Here is a 25,576-nt window from a genome sequence, read left to right as displayed (position 1 = left end):
TATCTATAGTTCAGAAAGAAGATTCCTGAAATCAAAATCTTTTCATTTGAAACAATACTGTAATGATAGAAATTTTAGGCACCAGGATGAGTGTTGGGGCATATAACTGAGGACACGCATATGTCCCAGTTGTCATGGGACCATCCCACTCTAATTGAACTTGTTGTCATGGGACAATTATTAAAAGTAGCCCCTTTTACTTTCAAAAATATCTTTGTTTGAAAGCAAAACTCTAGGCAGCCATGGCTCAAACAACTTATATTTTTAAGAGGAATTTGTTAAAAATATAATGTGCCCAAGTTGAAAATTATTTATAGTCAGACACCTGGGTTAAAAAACTGAAACAGAAAAAACAGCTAAAATTTTTGATACAATCTAATGGGATATGTAGTGTCACCACGGAGGTTATGACCAATAAAAAATAGATGAAAGCACAAACAAATGAGAATAAAGTACATGTTTTATTCTTGTCTTGGACAATTCGAATGGTTCTTGGTTTCTAAATTTTAAAAATCTATTCTCTAATTCCAATTTTGATTTTTATTATAGATGCACTAAATGAATGCAGATTAAATAAATATATAAATGCACACATACACTAAGTAAAAAGGGAATCTTACAAGAGAAACATCAGAAGTGGCTTATAGGTCAATGAAATTGAACAAACAGTTCCAAGTTCCTCTGGCTGTTGATCAGCCCTAGGCATTACACCCCCGAGGGGAAGGCATGACACATGCCATAGGGAAATAAACAAAATATCCCCAAGCATCTCTGACTGTTCTTTGGAAAAGCTCCATGGACAGAAGTCTTTTTGATTTGCATATTTATCAAGCACTAGTTGGCCTGGTTTCTCTGTTTTCTTTCTTTCTTTTTTTAATTTAAAAACAACTTTTAAAAAATGCTAGGCTCAAATAGATATTCCTGCTACCAAAAAGAAAATACAACTGATCTAACAAGCTGGAAACAAGATTGCTGGGAGAAATATCAATAACACCAGATATGCCGATGACACCACCCTTATGGCAGAAAGTGAAGAGGAACTAAAAAGCCTCTTGATGAAAGTGAAAGAGGAGAGTGAAAACGTTGGCTTAAAGCTCAACATTCAGAAAATGAAGATCATGGCATCCGGTCCCATCACTTCATGGGAAACAGATGGGGAAACAGTGGAAACAGTGTCAGACTTTATTTTAGGGGGCTCCAAAATCACTGCAGATGGTGATTGCAGCCATGAAATTAAAAGACGCTTATTCCTTGGAAGAAAAGTTATGACCAATCTAGATAGCATATTCAAAAGCAAAGACATTACTTTGCCGACTAAGGTCCGTCTAGTCAAGGCTATGGTTTTTCCATTGGTCATGTATGGATGTGAGAGTTGGACTGTGAAGAAGGCTGAGTGCCACAGAACTGATGCTTTTGAACTGTGGTGTTGGAGAAGACTCTTGAGAGTCCCTTGGACTGAAAGGAGATCCAACCAGTCCATTCTGAAGGAGATCAGCCCTGGGATTTCTTTGGAAGGAATGATGCTAAAGCTGAAACTCCAGGACTTTGGCCACCTCATGTGAAGAGTTGACTCATTGGAAAAGACTTTGATGCTGGGAGGGATTGGGGGCAGGAAGAGAAGGGGACGACCGAGGATGAGATGGCTGGATGGCATCACTGACTCAATGGACGTGCGTCTGAGTGAACTCTGGGAGTTGGTGATGGACAGGGAGGCCTGGCGTGCTGTGATTCATGGGGTTGCAAAGAGTCGGACACGACTGAGCGACTGAACTGAACTGAACTGAAGTGAGTATATACATTTGTATATATGTACATATATATAAAACAATGATTGTTGGGGTAATAACCAGAATTCTTTTAGATGCCTTTCATTTTGCACTCTAGAAAAAGAACTGGGAACAAAAATCAAATAAGCTTTAAGTTGGTTTCCTTATAGGGAGAAGGAAAGTTAAAGAAAGCAAGATGGGGAAATGGAAAAGAAAGTGAAACAGAAAGGAAAGCCTGAAGCAATTTTTACCATCCATTCTGAGGCTGTTTCAGAACTATCAAATGACCATTACTACTTTCATCTCTTCCTCTCAAGTGCTGGATTCAGGAAGATCACCTAATTCAATGGCTTAATTGTATGTGTATTCACATAAGAAGCAAGAAGTTAAGGAACACATTAGAAAACAAGTGGAGCTTGTGCTTCATGGTTTAGAAAATAAGCCAGCCTCATACTGATAAGCTCAGCTATAAAGTACTTCATGGTGTTCTGAACACGAAATAGCTGCCAGCCATTGGGATAATCCATGAAACGAGAACACACGGAAACACCAGTGCTGAGACAGTGCCTCAGGACAGAAGATTAAAACGTCTACATTCTTGCTTTCCTCGACTAAGCACACCAAGAAATAGAGATAATAGTAAGTATATGGGCTTGAAAAGAAAAGAACCAAGGAAAGTGATAGGAATTGCTTAGACAGGTTCATGGAATGGAATAACATTAAGCAGGGAATATTCAGCTCATAGGACTAGGTAGTTCCTAATGTTGACAGCAGCTAGCTATGGAACAATCTTCTCATTTTTTCAGTCTAGTGGAAAATGCCATTGACAAAGTCACTTAAGGTTGATTGACTAAAACACTAAAGAAAAGCAAAGGAGGGTAAAATATTAACTTTGGCAGGAGAGATGGGCTAATAAGGCATTCCTCGTTCCTATTTTTGCCATCCACTGAGTAAACCAGTCAGTTTATACCTGACTGCCCAGTTTAAAGAGGACAAATGCAGGCTTAACACTGAGTTAAGAGCTTGACAAATCAGAGTTTCTACAAACTAGATTTAAATGTTGTTTCTCCCTCTTCCTCTCAATAACCAGCCTTTAAGAGCATTCAAATCACACAGTCAAAAAAAAAAGGTTGTTTTGTTTCCAGAAATGATTCTAATAAAATAGAGAAGAGCAAAAGTTATATTCAGAGGACAGAAACTGAGGAGATTCTTTTTTCCCTAAAATGATACTCTTTTTCTGATTGTAAAAAGTAGTGTATGAAATGCCAGTAGAGATGCTGCTATAAGTTCATGCTGTGATTCTTCTGCTCTCTTCCAAAAACAAAGATTAATAAAATACAGAAAGTCAAAAAGACAGATAGAAATTTAAAGGCAGAGAAAAGATAAGGGGAGAATAGGAGAGAGAAAAAATATCTCTAAGGTCACAAACATGAAGATTCAGACCTACTGTGCTCCAAGTCCAGAAACAGGCAGGCATCTACTACTGGGCTTTGGGAACTAAAAGTACCTCCTTGAGACAGGTGGCCTAGTTTCACCCCCAGAGACTGAACCATCTGCTTCTGGCGTAATGCAATATCACCACACAGCAGGAGATCCAAGCCGCCAGTATAAATAAGGACCTGGTTCTTGATTAGGGGCTAAGGACCTGTGCAAACTATTAGACAGGGAGGGAAGAGCACAAGAGAGAATGAAAGAAACCAATGGTATAAACAAAACACCCTCCCATTAAATTGAGCTCCAATCCCAAATGAAAAGACAAACAATTAGTATTAATATAGCTAACTGAATCAACAACCGAAAGAACTGGATAAGACAACAGTGATAAATCAGTCACACTGAAGATTTGAACATACTTCTATCAGAGAATGATAGATGGATAACAAAAAATACTAAGAATATAAATGATTTGAACATCTCGTTCTTGATTACGCGTCTGGAGGAAAAGTCAACTAGAAAACATTCTTTTGGAAATGACTTTCCTCCTTGAGGAAAAGAAGAATATGTAAAAAGAAGTTTCCCTTCTTCTCCTGGAATACATTTATAGGATCTGTACCAGGTTCCTGGACCCTGAAGCCAGCTAGGGAAGGCTAACCACTAAGACAGGAAAATGGACAGAGTCTGGGTCATTGATTACATCATCTGCTGCTGCTCCATTCCCAGAACCTTCTTATCATGTAAGATACAAATGTTCTTATTGTTCAAACCATGTTCCCTTGTGGATTCTGTTATTTGCAGAAATCTCTTAAACTGATCTATAGATTAAAGCCATTTTAATCAAAATCTACAGTTGTTCATGAAACTGGAGAAGCTGCTCTTAAAATTTATATGAAAGAGCAACAGGTCAAGAATAGGCAAGCCAATTTTAATGAAGAACAACACTGAGGACTTGTCCTATCAAATATCAAAGAGGGTGATAAAATTATAGAAACTGAGAAAGTGTGACACTGGTGCAGAAATAGAGCAGTGGGACAAAATAGTGAGCTCAGAAACACACACAGTTATATATGGAAACTGATATGATACAGAAGGGGCGGTGGTTCTGAGATAACTGGTTATACTTACACAGCTTTTCACTATACCCAAAAATAAATTCTAGATGGACATAAAAGCCTGTAAATATCAGATAGATTAAAGAGAATGGCATTATAGCATGGAGGTAGGTCAAGAATTTTAAGAAACAAAACCTGTAAGTCCCAAATCAAAAAGGAAGATTGATAAATTTGATACATTAAAATTAAAATAGTCCATGCAACTAAGATACCTGTTGGAAGAGGAATAGCACTGACTGCAGTCTTGGCTGTGTACGCCAAGCCCGTAACGTCCTACTTTCATTTCTCAGGTTTGTGTTTACCTGGAACATCTGAGCAATGAGGTATCATCTCCCCCCAGACAAACAGCAGGCTAGATACCACTCAATGTAAAAGGGGTCTATTCTCCAAGTACAATGTTCCTCTATAAGGATAATATACACCCACAGCTTTTTAGCCTTAGCTCTACGTATTCAGTACTCAATACTATGCTTATGTCTTCTCCATCGCTTGCTTGGCTTGATTTCAACCTGTCATATTTTTCAGGAAGGGCTTCTGGGAACTAAGTTTCCCACACTCTCCTTTGCATATTTAAAATGTCTATCTGTGGCTTATATAATTGAATATGAATTTGGCTGGGTTTTAAATTAAAGAGTCATATTTTCTTTCCCTGAGGACTTGATATCTGTTCCTATACAGTGTTCTTGCACTGGAGAGTGCTACCAAGAAGACTAACACCAGAATGAACTTTCTTTCAACAGGTAACTCGATGTTGTCTAGATGCCTACAGAAATTTTTCATTATCTTTGAAGTCCATAAGCCCTGGATGTGTTTCAATACTAAGCAGTGAGCATCAGCTTTTCCTGAAATGATGTGTTCTTCCAAGTCTGTATATTCAAGTTTGCTTTCATTTCAGTAAAATGTCCTATTTTTACTATTGTTGGTCAGTCACTCAGTCATGTCCGACTCTTTGTGACCCCATGGACTGCAGCATGCCAGGCTTCCCCATCCTTCACTGTCTCCTGGAGTTTGCTTGAACTCATATCCATTGAGTTGGTGATGCCATCCAACCATCTCATTCTCTGTCGTCCTCTTCTCCTCCTGCTCTTGATCTTAACCAGCATCAGGGTCTTTTCCAATGAGTCGGTTCTTCATATCAGGTGGCCAAAGTACTGGAGCTTCGGAGGCAGCATCAGTCCTTTCAGTGAGCATTCAGGGTTGATTTCCTTTAGGACTGGCAGGTTTGATCTCCTTGCCATCCAAGGAATTCTTGAGTCTCCTCCAGTACCATAGTTCGAAAGCATCACTTCTTCGGTGCTCAGTTTTCTTTATGGTCCAACTCTCACATCTGTACATGACTACCAGAAAGACCATCACTTTGATTATACAGATCTTTGTCAGCAAAGTAAGGTCTCTGCTTTTTAATATGCTGTCTAGATTTGTCATAGCTTTTCTTCCAAGGAGGAAGTGTCTTTTAATTTCACGGCTGCAGTCACCATCTGCAGTGATTTTGGAACCCCCTCAAAATAAAGTCTGTCACTGTTTCCATTTTTTTCCCATCTATTTGCCATGAAGTGATGGAACTGGATGCCATTATCTTAGTTTTTTGAATGTTGAGTTTTAGGCCAGCTTTTTCACTCTCCTCTTTCACCTTCATCAAGAGGCTTTTTAGTTCCTCTTCACTGTCTACCATAAGGGTGGTATAATCTGCATATCTGAGGTTATTGATATTTCTTCCAGCAATCTTGATTCCAGCTTGTGCTTCTTCCAGCCCAGCATTTCTCATGCTGTACTCTGCATATTAGTTAAATAAGCAGGGTGACAATATACAGCCTTGATGTACTCCTTTTTCAATTTTGAACAGGTCTGTTGTTCCATGTCTGGTTCTAATCACATACAGTTTTCTTCTTTTTTTTTCTCCTGTCTCATTTCTCATGTTGTCTTCAGAGATACCAAGTTTCCTTATTTTGGACTTCCTTTTTACTCCATATTTATCATTCTATCTTATCTTTTTATACTGTATTATTTTCCATTTCACTTCTAATTTTATCCTCCATGCCTCTGAAAATGTTAGAAATTCTTTCTTCTGTTTTTAATGTAATGTTCATTTCTGTACGGTTACATATTTTCTCCTCTTTCTAAGCTCTGCCAACTCAGTTTTCTTATCTGTTTACTGTTTATCTTTTATTCCTTGAGTCCTTGTATCTCTTCTTTGAACACTTTTTTACCCTGAGAGATCACACTATCTTGAATTTCATTTCATGGAGAATTGTTAGCAATTTTTCTGGTGTGTGTTTCTCAACTGGTGTTTGTTTTTACATTATTTTCTTCCTTTTTTTCTTTTGATACTTTTGCATAAGCTCCAGGCTGGTGGCTTTTTGTTTTGGCTGATACAGTGGTAAAGAATCCACCTGCCAATGCAGGAGATGCAGTTTCTATCCCTGGGTGAGGAAGATCCCATGGAGACGGAAATGGCAACCTACTCCAGTATCCTTGCCTGGAAAACTCCATGGACAGAGGAGCCTGGTGGGTTACAGTCCATGTGGTCACAAAAGAGTTGGACACTGAGCACCCACACACACCACATCTTTAAGTAAATAATGGAGAAGGGGTGACATCGGGACAATGGGTAAGGATGACTGCACTTGAATTTTGGTCTATTGTCTTTGAGTGCTTTTTCAACAACACACTCTTCCAGGCAACTCCTGCCTAACACAGACCACCCTTGCTTACTATGAAGTCCTATACAACATAGATATTTTTGTGTGATGAAAGCCTTAAATGCTCTCCAGGAGACCAAGATAAGCAGCTGCAGGGTGACTTGCCAGTCACATTGTCAACCCTCCTGACAGCCTTGTTTCCAAGACAGCTTGTCTGAAATTTTCTTGTTCCACCCCACCTCTCCCGCCACTCTATGGCAGCAAGGAGGACTCAAGAAACATTCTGAGCCTGCTCAGGCACCCATCCGTACTGCTCCACGCAGGTGAGCTATGCTCTCCTTGTGGTGATGAACACTATACTCCATCCAAGAAGGCTGGATGCAGGCAGCCGCAGTCAGCTTTCTACTGTACCCCGCCCAATTTTCACTATGCTATGCGAGCCGTGTGTGGGGTGATGATTGGAGCAGAGTTATGAACGCTTTTTCTTTTGTGAATTATAGTTTTATTTCTTGTCCTTGGTGTTTTTAGGTTGGTCCTTAACTAGCAGAAGGTAATAAAACTCCATTTAGCAGATCCTCTCTCATGACACCTTGACTTTCAAGTTCACTCTCTCACTGCAAGGTCCAGTACCTGCCCTCTTTTTCCATGAGATGATAAATTCTAACTCTGCTTGGGAGGATAAGATGCAAGATAACATAACTCCAAGGGAGAAAATTAAGACTCCATCAATTTAATAACTGTGAAAATATGATCTCATTTATGTACCCATATTTTGATAAAATCACTTCCTTTTACATTTGTTTTTCCTCCTTTATTACTTACTTAAAAATATATCAAGGATACTGTTCCTGTACATATAGATCAACATCATTATTTTAAAGGATATATATATCGCATTTCATCATATGAAACTTCTGTTGCTATTTGATTTATATTCTGACAACTATCAACACTGCAGTAAAACTTCTTACATACTGATTTTGCTCTCTTGCTCTTCTCCATCTCTTTCACTATGTTAAATTTTAAGAAGAGAAACTGCTGAATGCAAAGGCTATGCTCTTTTAAAACTGAAGCATATTTTACCAAGCTCATATCCATAAAGGCTACCCCAGTTTAAAATCTCATCATCAGTAATAAGAATGTCCATTATTTTATACCCACACTCATACATGCTGTTATAATTCTCTTAAATCTTTACCAGTCCGATGGCTAAAAAATCTTTGCAGTGTTTTAATGTGCTTATATTCTCTAAGGAATTCTGTGAATGTTTTAGAAAACCTTTCCCCACCGAATGACTATAAAACAATTCTCACCAGTATTTTTAAGTTCTTTTTTTACACAAATCTTTGCTCCATCTGAAATTTATACTGACTTCACAGAAACAAGACAAAAAAGTGGGCAGCTCATTTTTCAGTGTCATAAGAAAGTAAAGGCCACCCAAGGATTATCTAGGATGGAGATCTGAAAACTACTGCCTGCAACCAAATCTGGCCCACCACCTACTTTTATAAATAATGCTTTATTGGAACACAGCCATACTGAGACTGCTTTCATGCTACCATGAGTAGCTGTAAGAGAGATCATGTGACTTGCAAAGCCTAAAAAATTTACTACCAATCCATCCATTCTGAGGTGAGGAAGTCTCAGCCAGAGAACTTCATCTCGGCAGGATTTTCTGTTTGTTGAAACCTCTGTGCCAGCATTAGCTTTTGCCGCCTGGTGTCCTGTTCAGCTGGCTTCTCCTCTTATACATGGTGTGACTGTATATGGTTTCCTTTCCATCCTTTCTACCTGACAATCAGGGTAGTGCACAGAACAGCGATCAGTCCCCTTAAGTCTCAAGTTTCAAGAAACTTTTGGTGAGAGGCATGTTAAAGGAAAGCAGAGCATTATGACTTTTCCACGTGGTGATGCCACATATATAAGCCAGCCCCCATTGCCGCCCCACCCCCACACTCAGCTCCCCCACCACCTGCCTAGCAACCTTGATAAAAATTCTTTACAGCTTCTCAAATGGTACCAAACAGATGGGTCTCCTCTTTTTGCACACAGTTCGCTTTTACCCCTGACCTTGCCCTTCTGGATTGAAGGAGTTCATTCTCACTCTGAGAGGGAGGGGATGGGCAAAGAGAAGAAATGATAGACGGGCCCCAGGTTTTCTGCCCTGACTCTGCCATTCCGGAAAATCTTGGAATGTTCAGCTGTGATAGAGAAAAGGTCTTTTTAACCTTCACGACTACACCAACACCTTTACCGCATGTTACCATCTAGTCTGGCTTCCCCAGTGGCTTAGCAGATAAAGAATTCACCTGCAATGCAGGAGACCCAGGAGACAAAGGTTCGATCCCGGGGTTGGGAAGATCCCCTGGAGAAGGAAATGTCAACCCACTCCAGTATTCTTGCCCGAAAAGTCCCTTAGACAGAAAAACCTGGTGGGCTATAGTCCAAAGTGTCGCCAAGAGTCGGACATGACTGAGTGACTGAACACACACAAGCCATCGAGTCTAGGGAGTGGTTTCCAACCCCCTCCCTACTTTATATCCTGAAGTTCTTACTGTCACTGTTATCCTCTCCGGCTCTGCCCCCACCTTCCATATTATCTTCTGTCATCTGTACTTTTCCATCTCACTTGCCAAGGAGCAAGACTACAGGGTAAAAGTTAGTCCATGTTAGAAGATTTGCAAAAAAATGATCACCCTAAGCTGGTTTAAACTACTTCTGTGCCTGTTAACTGACCAAGCAAACAGTGAATCTGCCCCTGTTCAGATTCCACCTGGCCCCCCAGCCACCTGCCCTCATGGGGACCTGGGAGTGGCTTGCAAACCCTGGAAACAAGCCCCAACAGTTTCCCCTTCCTGCCTTTGCTCAAGCGGAGCCCACAGCCAGCCAGGCACCCACTAGCATCCCACCTCTTCCCACTCCTTTCAGAGGCTTCCCTGTCAGGTGGTGGGGAATACTCTTGCAGGTCAGTCGACTCTTGGAGCCTGAATTCCTCATCAATGAATGAGGATGATAATACTATTTACCTCATAAGATGCAGTAAGTATTAAATGAGCCAAAATGCTTCATGAAACATCCAGAAGCACTTCACATATATGGGCTATGTATGTGTGTGTGTTCTCCCAAGGATCTATTGTGCTGTGTGTGCTAAGTCGCTTCAGTTATGTCTGACTCTTTGAGACCCTATGGACTGTATCCCTCCAGGCTCCTCTGTGCATGGGATTCTCCAGGCAAGAATACTGGAGTGGGCTGCCACGCCCTCCTCCAGGGCATCTTCCTGACTCAGGGTTCGAACCTGTGTCTCTTATGTCTCCTGCATTGGCAGACAGGTTCTTTACCACTAGTACCATCTGGGAAACCCAGGATCTACTGAGTTTTACACAACCACAGGGTAATTGCAAGGCTATTGTTTGTTTAAACCACATTTGTTGAGTAAAAATAACACCAAACTCTAGAGTTGGACTATAAAGAAAGCTGAGCGCAGAAGAATGGATGTTTTTGAACTGTAGTGTTGGAGAAGACTCTTGAGAGTCCCTTGGACTGCAAGGAGATCCAACCAGTCCATCCTAAAGGAGATTAGTTCTGATTGTTCATTGGAAGGACTGATGTTGAAGCTGAAACTCCAATCCTTTGGCCACCTGACGCAAAGAGCTGACTCATTTGAAAAGACCCTGATGCTGGGAAAGATTGGGGGCAGGAGGAGAAGGGGACAACAGAAGATGAGATGGTTAGGCGCCATCATCAACTCAATGGAAATCAGTTTGGGTAAACTCCAGGAGTTGATGATGGACAGGGAAGCCTGGCGTGCTGCAGTCCATGGGGTCGCAAAGAATCAGACATGACTGAACAACTGAACTGAACTGAACTGCTAAGATACGGGGAAATGCTCCTCAACATTTTAAACATATATAGATTTTTGAAAGCTTAATGCTAAATAGATAACCAACAAGGTCCTATAGTATAGTATAGGGAACTATACTCAATATCTTGTAATAACCTATAATGGAAAAGAATTCCAAAAAGGATATATATATATAACTGAATCACTTTGCTGAACACCTGAAACTAACACAACATTGTAAATCAACTATCAACAAAATGTTTTTAAAAACTTAAAATATTTTATGTTCTACAATATTTATTATTAAATCTCCAAAATTTACCCAAGGTTCTTGTTTTTTAGGGAACTCAAACCTAAAGGCAAAGACAATAACCTTTCTAAGTAACTACAGTAAAACATCATTCTCTGGGGTATTAAAATGGCACTTCATTGCTAGACAATTCCTGGTCTTTGAAAAGAGTTCACGGCAAAGATATTAAACTGCTGCTGAGGGTGTAGACATTTAGCTTTCAAGAAGTTAGATGGATGATGGTCATTATTTTCAATATTGCTGTGTATGTACCCAGCAGACTTCCCACAAAGAGCCAGAGGACCTAAAAGACCCTGAAAGCCAGGAGAAGGCAGGCCCGAGGCCGCGGCCAAGGGCTACTTGCCCCTGAGGTGAGACTAAGTAGCCCCTGCATGAGGAGGGAAGGAGCCTCCGCCTCCTGACTGGCGCTCACTGAGTTAGTGTCCACAGACCTGAGGCAGCAGCAGAAGAAGGCGGAAACGTGGGAAGCAACAGAACAAACCTCTGCTGGAGAGTGCCGCCCCACTGAGGCTGGGGTGACTCCACTGAGCGCAAGCGCAGAGAGCCCTGCTGCCCACTCCCCGACCTGCAGCCCCAGAAGAGGGCTGTGGAGTATTGTGTGGACTGCAGTCCATGCCCACACGTGCTGAGGGCCTTCCCTTGCTGTGTGGGTTCAATGGGAGGCTGGCAGCCTAGCAACTCTTCCCTTCAGCTGTGTGAGTCTGGGCAACCCCTTCCATCCCTTGGGCTTCCCTGGAGGCTCAGCTGGTGAAGAATCCGCCTGCAACGCAGGTGACCTGGGTTCCATCCCTGGGTTGGGAAGATGCCCTGGAGAAGGGAAAGGCTACCCACTCCAGTATTCTGGCCTGGAAAATTCCATGGACTGTAGAGTCTGTGGGGTTGCAAAGAGTCTGACAGTACTGAGCGACTTTCACTTTCCCATCCCTTAGCTGCCTCGTCTGTGTACACAGAGCTCCGCTAGACCTCAAGGTCGTCAGAGTTTCTCAGATGACAGCAGATCAAGACTGAACAAACACATACAGGAAATAAAAACTACTTTTATAAAAAGTCACCTCATGTTAGAAGAGTCACAAAAGAGTGGTTCCAGTCGCAATTTCACGAACTTAGTTACAACTAAACTAAACTTTACTTCCTCCACACAGATGACAGATGAAAGATGACTTACTGGTGATTCGATGTCCTCCAGGAGTAAAACAGAACAGCGTTCACATTTCAACAGCGTTTGGGCTCGATGCATTATTTTCTTGACAATTTTCTCCAGGTCAGTCTGTTCTTCAAAGAGGTCATTAACCACCTCTAGCAAAGCCTAGGAAAGAGAAAATGGATGTATTTAGGTGGCTAAGGGACTGAATTAAAATTTGTCTCTCAAAAAGTCCATTTCATCTTTGCTAGAAAAATATAAATATTTTTGTGTGGCTAAATTTTAAAGTGTTTATGGTTGTTTTGACATATTTCCATAGTTTCATTTCATAACACAATCTTGAATTATAAAATATAACTTGAGAATAGTGCCAGTCCGTGTGTGTGTGTGTGTGTGTAGTTGCTCAGTCATTTCCAACTCTTTATGATCCCATGGACAGTAGCCCACCAGTCCATATAATCCCACATAAATTCCTCATATAGCTATATGACTATATTCCATACAGTTAATGACTACATGATCTCATATAATCATTACTGACAGGCTTTTCTGCTCCTACAGTAGTTTTTCTGCGATGTTTTAAGAAACATGACTGGGTTTAAAAATCAACATTTTATGAATACCAAATACTTGATTCTCTCCAAGGCCCATTTATTTCAGAAAATTACAAAGCATCTCTTCCTCACCATCTGGAAGAAACAGCTTCATGGTCAGACTCAAGACTTATTTTCATGAATATATATCTCTCACAGAACTATTAAAGAATTATAGTAGTGGATGCTAGTGAAGTTTCAAAACCTTCAAATACATATATATATAAAACCCCTATTAATCCCTCTACACAAGAAATTTGTCCAGGAGAACATTTAAATGCCATTATACATCTCAAAAAGAAAACATCATTAAAAATTTATCAAAGAAATAAAATAAAAAGCATAAAAATTAAAGAAAAAACTTAAATTCTAACTTGAAAACTGTATACTTGTTTAAAACTGAAATTGTGATAACATGTCATTTTTATCTAGCTAAGATAGCTTGCAATTTATACATTGAAATAATATTTATTTAGAATTTTTAATTACATGGATACGTCCAGAGCTTGAAGAACAGTGAGCCATTTACAGGTAGTAGATATTTTCCCTCTATCAGAGCGCAATCAGAAAATTACACAGCCAGTGGATGCTTTGTTCAATAGAATTTAATATGATGTCTCCAGTCTGACCTGTCACAAAAGGATTTCATGGGTATTCAAATTCACATCTATTCTGATAGGTGGTGTTGACTAATTTTCAACTTTGGTAATGCATTTGATTTGTCCTGAAACCATTTGAAACATGAGAATTTCTTCTCTGAGTCTATTGAGGTAGAAAAATATTTGAATGAGTTAAGGGATCCATGAAATGAGTCTAAAGCTGGACAGCATTTTTTCTAAAGAGAGCTTGTGACTGTGGCTAAGGGCTATGCATTGCTCTATGATTCCAAAGCAAAGAGAAACACTACGAGTTGAAAAAAGTTTTAAGTGTATTCTGTCCGTTTGGCATTTGGACAGCAAATCGCTGTAAGAGGTCAATGTGTGGTAATTTCATGTGCAAATATAATATTAAAAATGAGGCAACTGTCTGCATAATTACCAACAAAATCCCCTGTTATTAAGGGAGGGGACATTATTTCCTTAATCATCCAGACTAGTTCTTCAGATGGATCATATTAACTGAACAAATATTTAACTTCTCAATTTGTTGTGACTGCATGGATGGGGCCTCTGGGACCTGTATACAGAAACATTTATCTCAGAGGAAAAACTAATTGTGCCTTGAGTTTTGTACTGACAAATCGCATTATAGTAATTTTATTGTTTCTAATTAAAAATTGCTGCTTTACTAACAAGTGATAAAAGTTTCACAAATAACAATGCAGACTGACTCCAAAACAGGAGAAAAAAAAAAGAAGAAAATCTAGGATGACATGCAATGCGACAGACATGGAAGCTTTGCACACAGTTGAACACTCCCTGTTTCTCGATGTCATTTGCATGTCCCCAGCTCCTTCTTCTTCAGACCTTCTTTTGCTCCTGGACTCATCCTTGGACCTTTTCCCTTCTCTTATCCATATGTTTTTGCCACCTGTACCCTAGTTTTAAATACCATCTATATGCTGATGGTTCCCAAATAGGAATCTCTACTCTAGACTCCCATATCCAACTGTTTATTTGCCACCTGCACAAGCCTAAAGTCATTTTCATTCATTTCCCATATCAGTAGGCCTTCTATATTTCACTGCTAAATTTTTTGGAGAATCTCTCACTTCTCGCTGTTCAGCTACATTATTGCTCCGCACCCCCAGCTTTATTGAGATATAACTGACATAAAACTTTGTGTGAGTTTAAGGTATACAATGTGATGATTTAATACACCTATATATTGCAAAATGATTACTATACTAAGGTTACTTAACACAACCATCACCTTACATAATCACATTTTTTTTTGTGGTAAGAACATTAAGATTTGTTTTCTCAGCAATATTCAAGTACATAATGCAGTATCATTAATTATAGTCATCACACTGAACACTAGATCTCCAGAACTTACTCATCTTATAACTAGAAGTCTGTATACTTTGACCAACATCTCCCCCTTTCCTGGACACTCCAGCTCCTGGAAACCACCATACTACCTTCTGCTTCTTTGAGTTCCGCTTTCACAGATCCAATATATATGTGAAATAATACAGGCTGGATCATCGAAAAACCAACAGAGTTCCAGAAAAACATCTATTTCTGCTTTATTGACTATGCCAAAGCCTTTGACTGTGTGTGTCACAATAAACTGTGGAAAACTCTGAAAGAGATGGGAATATCAGACCACCTGACCTGTCTTTTGAGAAACCTGTATGCAGGTCAGGAAGCAACAGTTAGAACTGGACATAGAACAACAGACTGGTTCCAAATAGGAAAAGGTGTATGTCAAGGCTGTATATTGTCACCTTGCTTATTTAACTTCTATGCAGAGTACATCATGAGAAACGCTGGGCTGGAGGAAGCACAAGCTGGAATCAAGATTGCCGGGAGAAATATCAATAACCTCAGATATGCAGATGATACCACCCTTATGGCAGAAAGTGAAGAAGAACTAAAGTGCTTCTAGATGAAAGTGAAAGAGGAGAGTGAAAAAGTTGGCTTAAAGCTCAACATTCCAAAACTAAGATCATGGCATCTGGTCCCATCACTTCATGGCAAATAGATGGGGAAACAGTGGCTGACTATATTTTTCTGAGCTCCAAAATCACTGCAGATGGTAAGTGCAGCCATGAAATTAAAAGATGCTTATTCTTTGGAAGGAAAGTTATGACCAACCTAGACAGCTTATTAAAAGGCAAAGACATTACTTTGTCAACAAAGTTCTGTCTAGTCAAGGCTATGGTTTTTCCAGTAGTCATGTATGTAAGAGTTGGACTATAAAGAAAGCTGAGCACAGAAGAATTGATGCTTTTGAAGTGTGGTGTTGGAGAAGACTCTTGAGAGTCCCTTAAACTGCAAGGAGATCCAACCAGTCCATCCTAGAGGAGATCAGTCCTGGGTGTTCTTTGAAAGGACTGATGTTGAAGCTGAAACTCCAATACTTTGGCCACCTGAAGCGAAGAGCTGACTCATTTGAAAAAACCCTGATTCTGGGAAAGATTGAAGGCAAGAGGAGAAGAGGACGACAGAGGATGAGATGGTTGGATGGCATCACTGATTCAGTGAACATGAGGTTGGGTGAACTCTAGGAGTTGGTGACGGACAGAGAGGGCTGGTGTGTTGTGGTTCACGGGGTTGCAAAGAGTCGGACACAATTGAGCGACTGAACTGAACTGATTTCACTTAACACAGTGCCCTCAAGTTTCATCCATTTTGTCACAAATGGCAGGATTTTCTTCTGTCTTATGGCTAAATAATGCTCCATTGTGTGTGTGCATGAGTGTATCACAATTTCTTTATTCATTCATCTATTAATGGACACTTAGGTTGTTTCCATATCTTGGCTATTGTAAATAATATTGCAATGTATATGGGAGTGCAGATATCTTTCTGAGCTAGCAATTTAATTTCCTTTGGATATATACTCAGAAGTGAAGCTGCTGGATCATATGGTAGTTCTATTTTTAATTTTTTGAGGAACCTCCATATTGTTTTCCATAGTAGTTGCACCAATTTATATTCCCATCAACAGTGTACAAAGGGTTCCCTTTTCTCCACATCCTTACCAACACTTGTTATCTCTTATTTTTTTGATAACAGCCATTCTAAGAGATAGGAGGTGATATCTCATTATAGTTTTAATTTGCATTTCCCTGATGATGTTGAGCATCTTTTCATGTGTCTATTGGCCATTTGTATGTCTTCTTTGGAAAAATGTCTTTTCAAATCCTCTATTTTTTAATTGGATGATGGGGGGGGTTTGTTTGTTTTTGTTTGTTTGTTTTTTGCTATTGAGTTGTATGAGTTCCTTATATATTTTGAAGATTAACCCCTTATCAATACAGATGATTTGCAAATATTTTCTCCCATTCCATAGTTTACTTCTGAATTTTTTTATTGTTTCTTTTGCTGTGAAGAAGTTTTTTTGTTTGAGGTAGTCTCACTTGTTTATTCTTGCTTTTGTTGCTTGAGCTTTTATATCAGACCCCCCAAAAAATCACTGGAGTTTCACCCATATTTTCTTCTAGGAGTTTTACAGTTTCAGGTCTCAAGTTTAAGCTTTTAATCTATTTCAAGTTAATTTTTGTGAGTGATGTAAGATAGAGGTCTAATCTAATCTCATTATTTTGCATGTGAATATCCAGTTTTCCCAAACCATTTATTGAAAAAAACTACTTTTTCCCCATTGAGTATTCTTGGCTCCCTAGTCAAATAGACGTTGACTCTATATGTATGGGTATATTTCTGGGCTCTTAATTCTATTCCAGGAATTAACCTGGTGGCTCAGACAGTAAAGCATCTGCTTGCAATGCAAGAGACCTGGGTTCGATCCCTGGCTTCAGAAGGTCCCCTGGAGAAAGAAATGGCAACCCACTCCAGTACTCGTGCCTGGAAAATTCCATGGACAGAGGAGCCTTGTAGGCTACAGTCCATGGGGTCGCAAAGAGTCGGACACGACTGAGCAGCTTCACTTCACTTCAATTCTATTCCATTGGTCTGTATGTCTCTTTTTAATACCAGTACAATACTATTTTGATTACTATAGCTTTGAAAAATAGTTTTAAATCAAGAAGTGTGATGCCCCCAGCTTTGTTCTTCTTCCTTAGGACTGTTTTGGCTATCTGAGGTCTTTCCTATCTGCTCTTTAGACACATGGACCAAAGCTTCTCCTACCGCTGGGCCTTTGCACTTGATATTTCCACTGCTTGGAATCTTCTTCCTAGATCTTTGTACGGCTTTGCTCCTTCATTTCATTTAGCTCTCTGCTCAGATATTACCTCTTCATAGAGATCTTCTTGATCACCTTCTGAAATCAACATCATCCTAAACTACCCTTCAGTAACCAGTCTGTATTCCATTATCTCACTTTGTTCTTTTTTTATAGCACTTACCACCACCTGATACTATATTATTTTTTATTTGCTTGTTTGTCTATAATCTATTGTTTCATCTAAATGATAAAGTTCTATGAAGGCAGGGATTTCAACGGACAGTGTCTGAAGAGGACCACAAAATAAATATTTGTTGAGTGAGTAAATTAATACATGAGGATGCAAAGATTCATAATGCATGAAGTGTTCCTTAAGGAATTCAAAATGTAGCTGGAGAGGAGGGCCATTGATAAATATTATACAGTGTGATAAGTGTCCACAATAAAACAATGGCAGTAAATATAAGACAAAATAGTAAGCAAAGAAGGAAAGATTAAGTGGAACACTGAGCTGGGTCTTCAGGGAAATGCAAGGCAAAAGCAGTGGGAGAAAAAGGTGGACATGAGGCATTGAAAGCAGAGGGAGAAATATTACTAAGAGAATGAGAAAGTGAAACAGACTGTTTTCTGGAAATTGCGGCCTATACTGCTGGAGTGCCCAATTATCAGGAAACATTTAACAAGAGGCTTCCTTTGTGCTGTTTTGGATCTGTCAGGAATTCTCTGTTCCTTATTAATTCCTGAATATTCATGAATTAAGAGGAGAGGCAAGCCTCTCCCGGGGGCTGAGGAATCCAGGCATTTCCTTATTAGTTTTTCTATACGGTGATAAGTACCCTCTTCCTTTTTATGAACCATATGGTAAAAGTGATTATTTACAACCGTCTCTCTTTCATATGGATGACCTCATGTTTCCTTGATAACTTGTAAGTTTTGATTTTATCTCTGCTGAATATAGCTATCTTGTAAGACTATAAATACCTACACAATGTTGAATAAAACACCTTTGCTCCATCAGAGCTTTGGTCCCCGTGTCTTGCTTTCTCTCTCTCTCTCCTCTCTCTCCCTCTCTCTCTTTTTCAGGCTAATCTCCTGGAGCGCAGAGGCTCCCTGAGTTCACTTTCCTGCCCAGGCTTCTAAGACCCTCTCAAGAAGGCGCTCTGTGCCTTCACCCATCGAGAGGGTGCCTGAGGCCTCCGTGAACAGAGCAAGCCCCATGTCAGGGACTTTATTGGCTTTCTGCGTAAACCAAGGAATATCAGCCTCTTTCTCTCTCCTTTACTTTCTTATCAGTCAACTCCAGACCACCAGATTCCAGTCCATTAAAGGACCTCAACACCCAGTGAAAAGAGGAGAATGGTAAGACATGCGGCTAAAGATGAAAACAGGATCCAAATCAGAGAAAAGGGGTTGCATGCTGTGCTAAAGATGGCTGTAGTTGTAAATTGTTTCCTGTGAAATATTCATAAATCATAATGCTTAGTAAATGAAACTTTTATCAATTTGATTACTAATCAACTGAGGGTTTCCAACCTTTCTGAACATCTTCGTGTTAAATATATTTCTAAATTGTGACAGTAAAGTCCCTATGTTTAAAAATAGAGTGAGTCTAATATATTTAACCTCTACTTAATTGTTTAGCAATTTTTTGAGTACCAGTCTTTGTTTTGGTTTTGGTTTTTACTATTTAGCCCTACAACTGGTGAAGGTATATGACAGTAATCCCTATATTTACATTTCTTTATAATCCTATAAGCTGGTGTTGGCAGCATTATCATCCTCTTCCAGGAAAACTTTCAATTCACAAACGTAATTTGTGAGTTGGGGTGAAATCACCTATAACATACCTTGCTTCTTAAAGGAACTAAATTGTAAAAAGATCACTAATCTGTGTTATTGTTTCAAAACTATAAGTAAGCTAGAATATATCTCTTGCCTTGTAGTATAGATGTGAAATTAATTTCCTTTTTAAAAGAAGCTATTTTCCCCACACAACAACAGAGGATTTATATCCATTTCTATTTGGGTTTATTGCTTAAAGGGGATCATCAACCACAGACCTGAAGGATTATACAGATTAAAAAAAATGTTTCTGTACTATTCAAAGATCAGCTACTGTTTTTAAAAGACATAATGACTCACAGACACTTGAAAGGCAAAGAGCTCTGAGGGTTGTCAGCAGTGCTTCTTTCTACTCACCCTGCTTCTTTCATATTCTTTCCTTGAGGCAGCAAAGAGCTGAGCGTTAGATATGGCAATTCCACAAAATGGAAGATACATCTGCATGACCTGGGGGCGAAGAGAGTGTTAAAAACATTAAATCATAAAAATATGGAGCCAGATTCCACATTTCCTTCATATGCCTGATTTTAACACTTTTTTTCCAACCACAGAGGCTGAATATAGTGTTGTTGATGCTAATATCTTAACTTCAGAAAGAATATTCTTCAGAGTTAACTGGAGTGTAGTCTCAGGTTTTAACTAGGGACAGTCGCATCTATGAAGACATAAAATGAGAAACAGACTGGGATGGCTATGATCCAGGAACTGTGTATAAAAGGCATCTTGTATGCCTTCCTTGATCAATGAAAAATGAGTAAACGGAGGAAGTCTGATATATTTAAAATTTAAGGCAAGGCATATACTCATACTTGGAAGTAGGCAGGATATAAGCCAACTTCTTTGTACATATGTATCAGTAGCAGGGATCTCAGCTTGACCCTAGAACCCTGCCAGCTTCAGGCTTGAGTATGACTGTTAGGATGGGCCCGGTAGGAACCGAGGAGCCAGAGGACCTAGGAGCCTCACACAGAAGAGTTCAAATTGAACCCACTGTTCTGTTGACATAACTAGACATGCATGCAAATCAGTGGGCTGGTGCTACAGAAGCTGGTTTCAGGAGAGGCTGGGGATCCTTTAGGTGAGCATTCTTCCTATGGGAACAAACAGCCACATGCAACAGGCCTGATCCTAACAAAAATTTTCTTATTACAGGGGGTCTAGGTCTCATGATCTCCAGTACTTCCTGGCACTCTCACTCAAATTCATCTCCAGAATCTCTGATTCTATGAGAGAAGAAATGTCTCAAGTAAAAGACTAAATAATTATTTCCCTAAACTCTTTACAATGTAGGGCATTGTACAAGAGACAATGCTTTGGGACTTCTCTGAAGTAGAGGCAAAAGGGCATACGGGCATGTTTTATATGACAGTCAGTCTCTGTCTCTGTCTCTGTCTCTCTCTCTCTCTCTCTCTCTCTCTCACACACACACACACACACACACACACACGATGCCATATCAAGAGGTACAGAGCAGTAGCAAAACCAAGCAGCTCCTTCCATGCCCAGAAGAGGGCAGTGCCCAGCTCCCTGAGGGTGAGGGATGAAAACAGCAAGGGAGGATCCACCCAGCAGCAGGTGTGAGACACTCATGGTGTTAGTAGAAATTGGTTAAGGTTGCCTCCAATATGCTAGGCCTTATTGTTTTAAGCCCACTAAGCCATTATCTCCGAAATGTTTCTCTTGCTTAATTACATTTTGAAAACAATTACTTTCTAATCAGAGCTCTACAGTGCACGTGGTGTTTGCTTCTCTGAGGAAGCACTAACACTCCCTTCTTTTGTGAGAATTCTTTATTCCAGAAAAAAAGTCAAGATGTGATACCCTCAAGGACTGCTGGAACCCTCCCAAGACCTCCTGACCCCGACTTTGACCACATAAAGGCTTTCCAACAGGAAGGAAGAATGCAAGCTTGCATCTGCCCTACTTCTTATCTGCAGCACTCCCTTCCCCTCCTGAACTCTAAGATCCCTTCCTATTTTTCCCAAGGGAGGGCACAGTCTTGAGGGCGCTAGCCTACTGTGGCCTCTTTTGCCTGGCAAAGCAATAAAAGCTACTCTTTCCACTTCACCTAAAACTGTCTCTGTGTTTCAGTTTGGCACCTGAGAACAGAGCCCAGGATTTTGGCAACACTGGGACACCCAGAATGAAACTACTTGGAGAGGGAGGTGCTTTTGTAGAGGGCTGGAGGTGGTCTAAAGATGAAGGGAACTTCACAATTCCTATCATTTCTTTGCTATTAAAATCTTGCTTTGGCTACTTGGGCATCCTCAACTCTGACAGAGTGTCCCTAAAAGTATTAATAATTCAGAAGCCTGTAGAAGCTAATGCTGAGACCCCATGTGCTTTTACTGAGATATAGTTGATGTAGAGTATTATATGTTTCAGATATACAACATAGTGATTCACAATTTATTAGAGAAAACAAAGAATTCAATAACACACTCACATCTTATTAAAAAATAGTCATTTATAATAGTAGCTTATATTGACAAAGTCCTTGGATATGATGTTAAGCATTTCATATGCACTGTATCATTTGATCCAAACAACTACACACTCACACTATTCATTCTACTTTTCAGATGAGAAAACTGAGGCTTCACAAATGTATCAAAATTGTTGGGAAATATTCTCCATATATTTCTCACATTTCTGCACATCTTGCAAACAAAGGCAACGGCTCATCTTTCCAGAGTGTTTATATAGTTAACAGTCTTGTAAAATAGAACAAAGAACAGAAATGTTTACTATGCAGTATAATGAAGATAATGCCTCTCTCTGAGGCAGAGGTCAGGCAGGTTTACTGTCCATTATAAAAGATTTTGGTTCCCTACATTTCAGGTTCTCCTCCTGTGATGCATGCCTCTGTAATCTGTATAATGTTGTTATTAAACATCTTATCCCAAGCCAGAACCACCTGTTCACATATCACTACTTTCTTTTTTCATTTTCCCTGTAGGGGTGTGTGTGTGTGTGTGTGTGTGTGTGTAGGAAGTTCACACATAGTTACTTAGTATATGTCATGTTAAGGCAAGAGATTCACAAATAATTACTAAAGTCAATATTGAATTTCCTTACTCTCTTCTTTACTGAGTCAGTTGCTACTGGTTTTATTTCCTCATTCCATTGATTCTCCCCTTTACTACATTACACTTTCTTTCTTTAAGAGAAATTTTATGTACACACTTGATAAAATCTAAATTTAACATCTTTAGTCTCCTCACAAATAAGGTAAGGAGTTTGGAATGCTTTAACTCTCAATACTACTTCCTGATATACCTTTTTTTCCTGTTACCTTTTTTTCTAGTTCTATCTTGTTTTGCTACTACAAATAGTACTACTACTAACATTATTTTGTTATTGTTATTAGGCAGTGCTTATTTTGATTTGTCCACATGTTTACCAATTTTTCCCTGTTCATTTCTTCCAGTATCTCCTTCTTCCCCTCTAGGATAATTTTCTTTCTTTGTGAAGACAATCCTTTAGAACATTCTTCAGCATTGGTAGTAAATGTTTTGTTTTGTATTAAAATGTTTTTATTTTATGAACTTAAAAGTTAATTTATTTGAGCATACAATTCTAAGTTGACAGCTGTTTTCTCTCAGTACTTAGAAGATATTCCCCCATCATGTGCATTTAATGCTGTTGAAAAGTCAACTGTCAATCTAATTCTTGGTAAATTATTCATCTGTCTTTTTTTAAAAATAATCTTTTTATGTCTTCTTGTACTTTTCCATCCTCAATAAAATGCTTTTAATTGAATTATATAGAACTCATACATATGTGTATATATAGATGGTTAGATAGCATCACCAACTCAATGGACATGAATTTGAGCAAACTCTGGGAGACAGTGAAGGGCAGGGAAGCCTGCTGCCCTGCAGCCCTTGGGGTTGCAAAAAGTCAGACATGATTTAGCAACTGAACAACAGTGACATATATATATAATTCTATATATTATATATCTAAAGATTACTATGGATGGAGGCAATACCATACCTTCATGAAACACTATAAACTAAAAGGGGATCTTTACTTACAAAGGGAACAATCTATACTGTGCCATTCGCTGGCACAACAATTCAACACTTTCTGGGGTCAGACTCAGCTCCATTGTTGTTGTTCAGTCACGTCCAACTCTTTGTGACCCCATAGACAGCAGAATGCCAGGCCTCCTTGTCCCCCCCACATCTACCACCCCCAACACCACCACCATCCCTATACGACAATGTATAGAATTTCTTAATACTATGCAAGAGAAACAGTCAAATACAATTTGAAAGAAGGGAGTAAGAAGGAGCTGAAGCATTATGGAAATAGGAGATGATAAAAAAATTTTTATATCCTTTTTCAGTTCCAGTGCAAAACATGTCTTTTTTAGAAAAAGACATACTGTTCTATTCTGCTCTTTCTGAAGTCCCCCTCCTCCAAGAAAAAAAATACTAATTTGGTCTTCACCATCTAGTTTCTGAAGGCCAAAAGGTCTAAAAAGCCTTAATGACTAAGAAGCTAATGAGTCTGTACACCCTTGTGCAGCACTTTTCAGCTTGAAAGCACTTTATGAACACTGGCTAATTAATCTTTACAACATCCCACTCAGAAAGGGAGTTAAACTGAAAATCATTAAACAGTGTGAAAAAGTCACTTTAGCCCTGGAAACTCATGAAAAGTATCACTAATAAACATAAAATCTGAGCACTGGGACCGTCCATCAGTGTCCTAAAGAAAGACAGTAGGTACTGAGCCCTTTGACTGCAGAGAAAGGCCATTCAAGCCCCATGGTCTGGTCTGGCCCAATTACACACCATTAAAGAACACTGGGGGTCTACACTGGATGCTTGGAGTGAGAGGCCTGGGGCCATCCCCTTTATGAACCCCACTCCTGGAGGCAACACAGCTGGAGGTGTCCCATCACTGTCAGCCAAATTAATGGGTGGTGGGGGGGGGGGTAGGTTTTCTGACCTACACCTTGCTTTTCTGTGCAGATCCTGAGATCTGCCTTGAGGCATTAACTATAAGGCACTTCACTGATTCAAGCCCTGCTGATTTGGAACTGGGGGTGTTCTAACTGTTGTAATTCAAAAGCTAAATAAACTCTTCAAATAGAGTAATTTAGAAAATTAAGCATCAAAATAGGAACCAGTCACAGGATTTTCACATAATGAAACACTTTCCACATCTTTTAGAAATAGAATACTTGAAATAGTGAAAAATTAGTTTGAAGTTTTCTGGAAGTTCCAGAAAAAAATCCTGCTTCCAGAGGCATAGTTTTTAGTTCACTGTAATCTTTCTATGCAAATTCAGTAACTACAATAGGTCGAGTTTATATTTCAAGAATCAGAATAATACATGTATCTTATCAGATCAAACTAAAGTATATACTTTTGGCTGAAGTGTGCCTTTTCCTCTCAGAGCTGTGCCCTCTGTGAAGAAAAGTCTCCAAAAACTACACAGAGGCATAAAGTACAAATTTGTTTAAATAAAACACTGGCATCTGGAATAGATGATCCAACTACATACTTTTTGAAACTGCCCACTTTAAGAACGAGAATGGGTGGAATGAGAATTTTACTCACAAAAGATGAGAGAGAACAAGATGGCAAATAAGGAAGGAAAAGGTCACTATTCCTCCACTTCCCCTTCTTAGCAGAGGGGGGATGTTAGAGATTCTGCCTCTGCCCTGGGTAATAAGACTGGGCCCCCAGAAAAATTGGAGTGAGGACCCTTCCACTATTCTCAGCTCTCTCCTTGAAGCTAGTATCGGCTAAAATATTCCAAAGAGTATGGATATTCCAAGCTTTTCCATGATAGACAGGCTGAGTTCAATTCCTGGCAAGTTGCAGTTCAGTGTCAAATACCTAATCTCTTGGACTTTTTAGAGGCTCTAGTCTGCTGAGCACTTGAATTTTGCAGGTACCAGTCACATTAACCAACAGCCTTATCTCTCGGCTGAGCTGTGCATGACTTAGTTGCTTAGTCATGTCCAACTTTTTGCGACCCCTTGGACTATAGCCCACCAGGCTCCTCTGTCCATGGGGATTCTCCAGGCAAGAATACTGGAGTGGGTTGCCATGCCCTCCTCCAGGGGATCTTCCCAA

General features: G+C 39.6%; 1 protein-coding gene across 1 annotated transcript in view; it reads right to left on the bottom strand.

The window, feature by feature from the left end:
* Positions 1-25,576, bottom strand: part of PDE11A (phosphodiesterase 11A) — a 424,511-nt gene that overhangs the window by 246,235 nt on the left and 152,700 nt on the right. The window contains exons 3-4 of the mRNA XM_052662664.1: positions 19,836-19,925; positions 12,271-12,411 (exon numbers count right to left, since the gene is read on the bottom strand). Of these exons, the coding sequence (XP_052518624.1) occupies positions 12,271-12,411; positions 19,836-19,925 (231 nt within the window). The remainder of the gene's footprint in view (positions 1-12,270; positions 12,412-19,835; positions 19,926-25,576) is intronic.

Source organism: Budorcas taxicolor, chromosome 2 (assembly GCF_023091745.1).
Source record: "Budorcas taxicolor isolate Tak-1 chromosome 2, Takin1.1, whole genome shotgun sequence".
Lineage (NCBI taxonomy): Eukaryota > Metazoa > Chordata > Mammalia > Artiodactyla > Bovidae > Budorcas > Budorcas taxicolor.
This window is presented reverse-complemented; position numbering and strand designations above follow the sequence as displayed.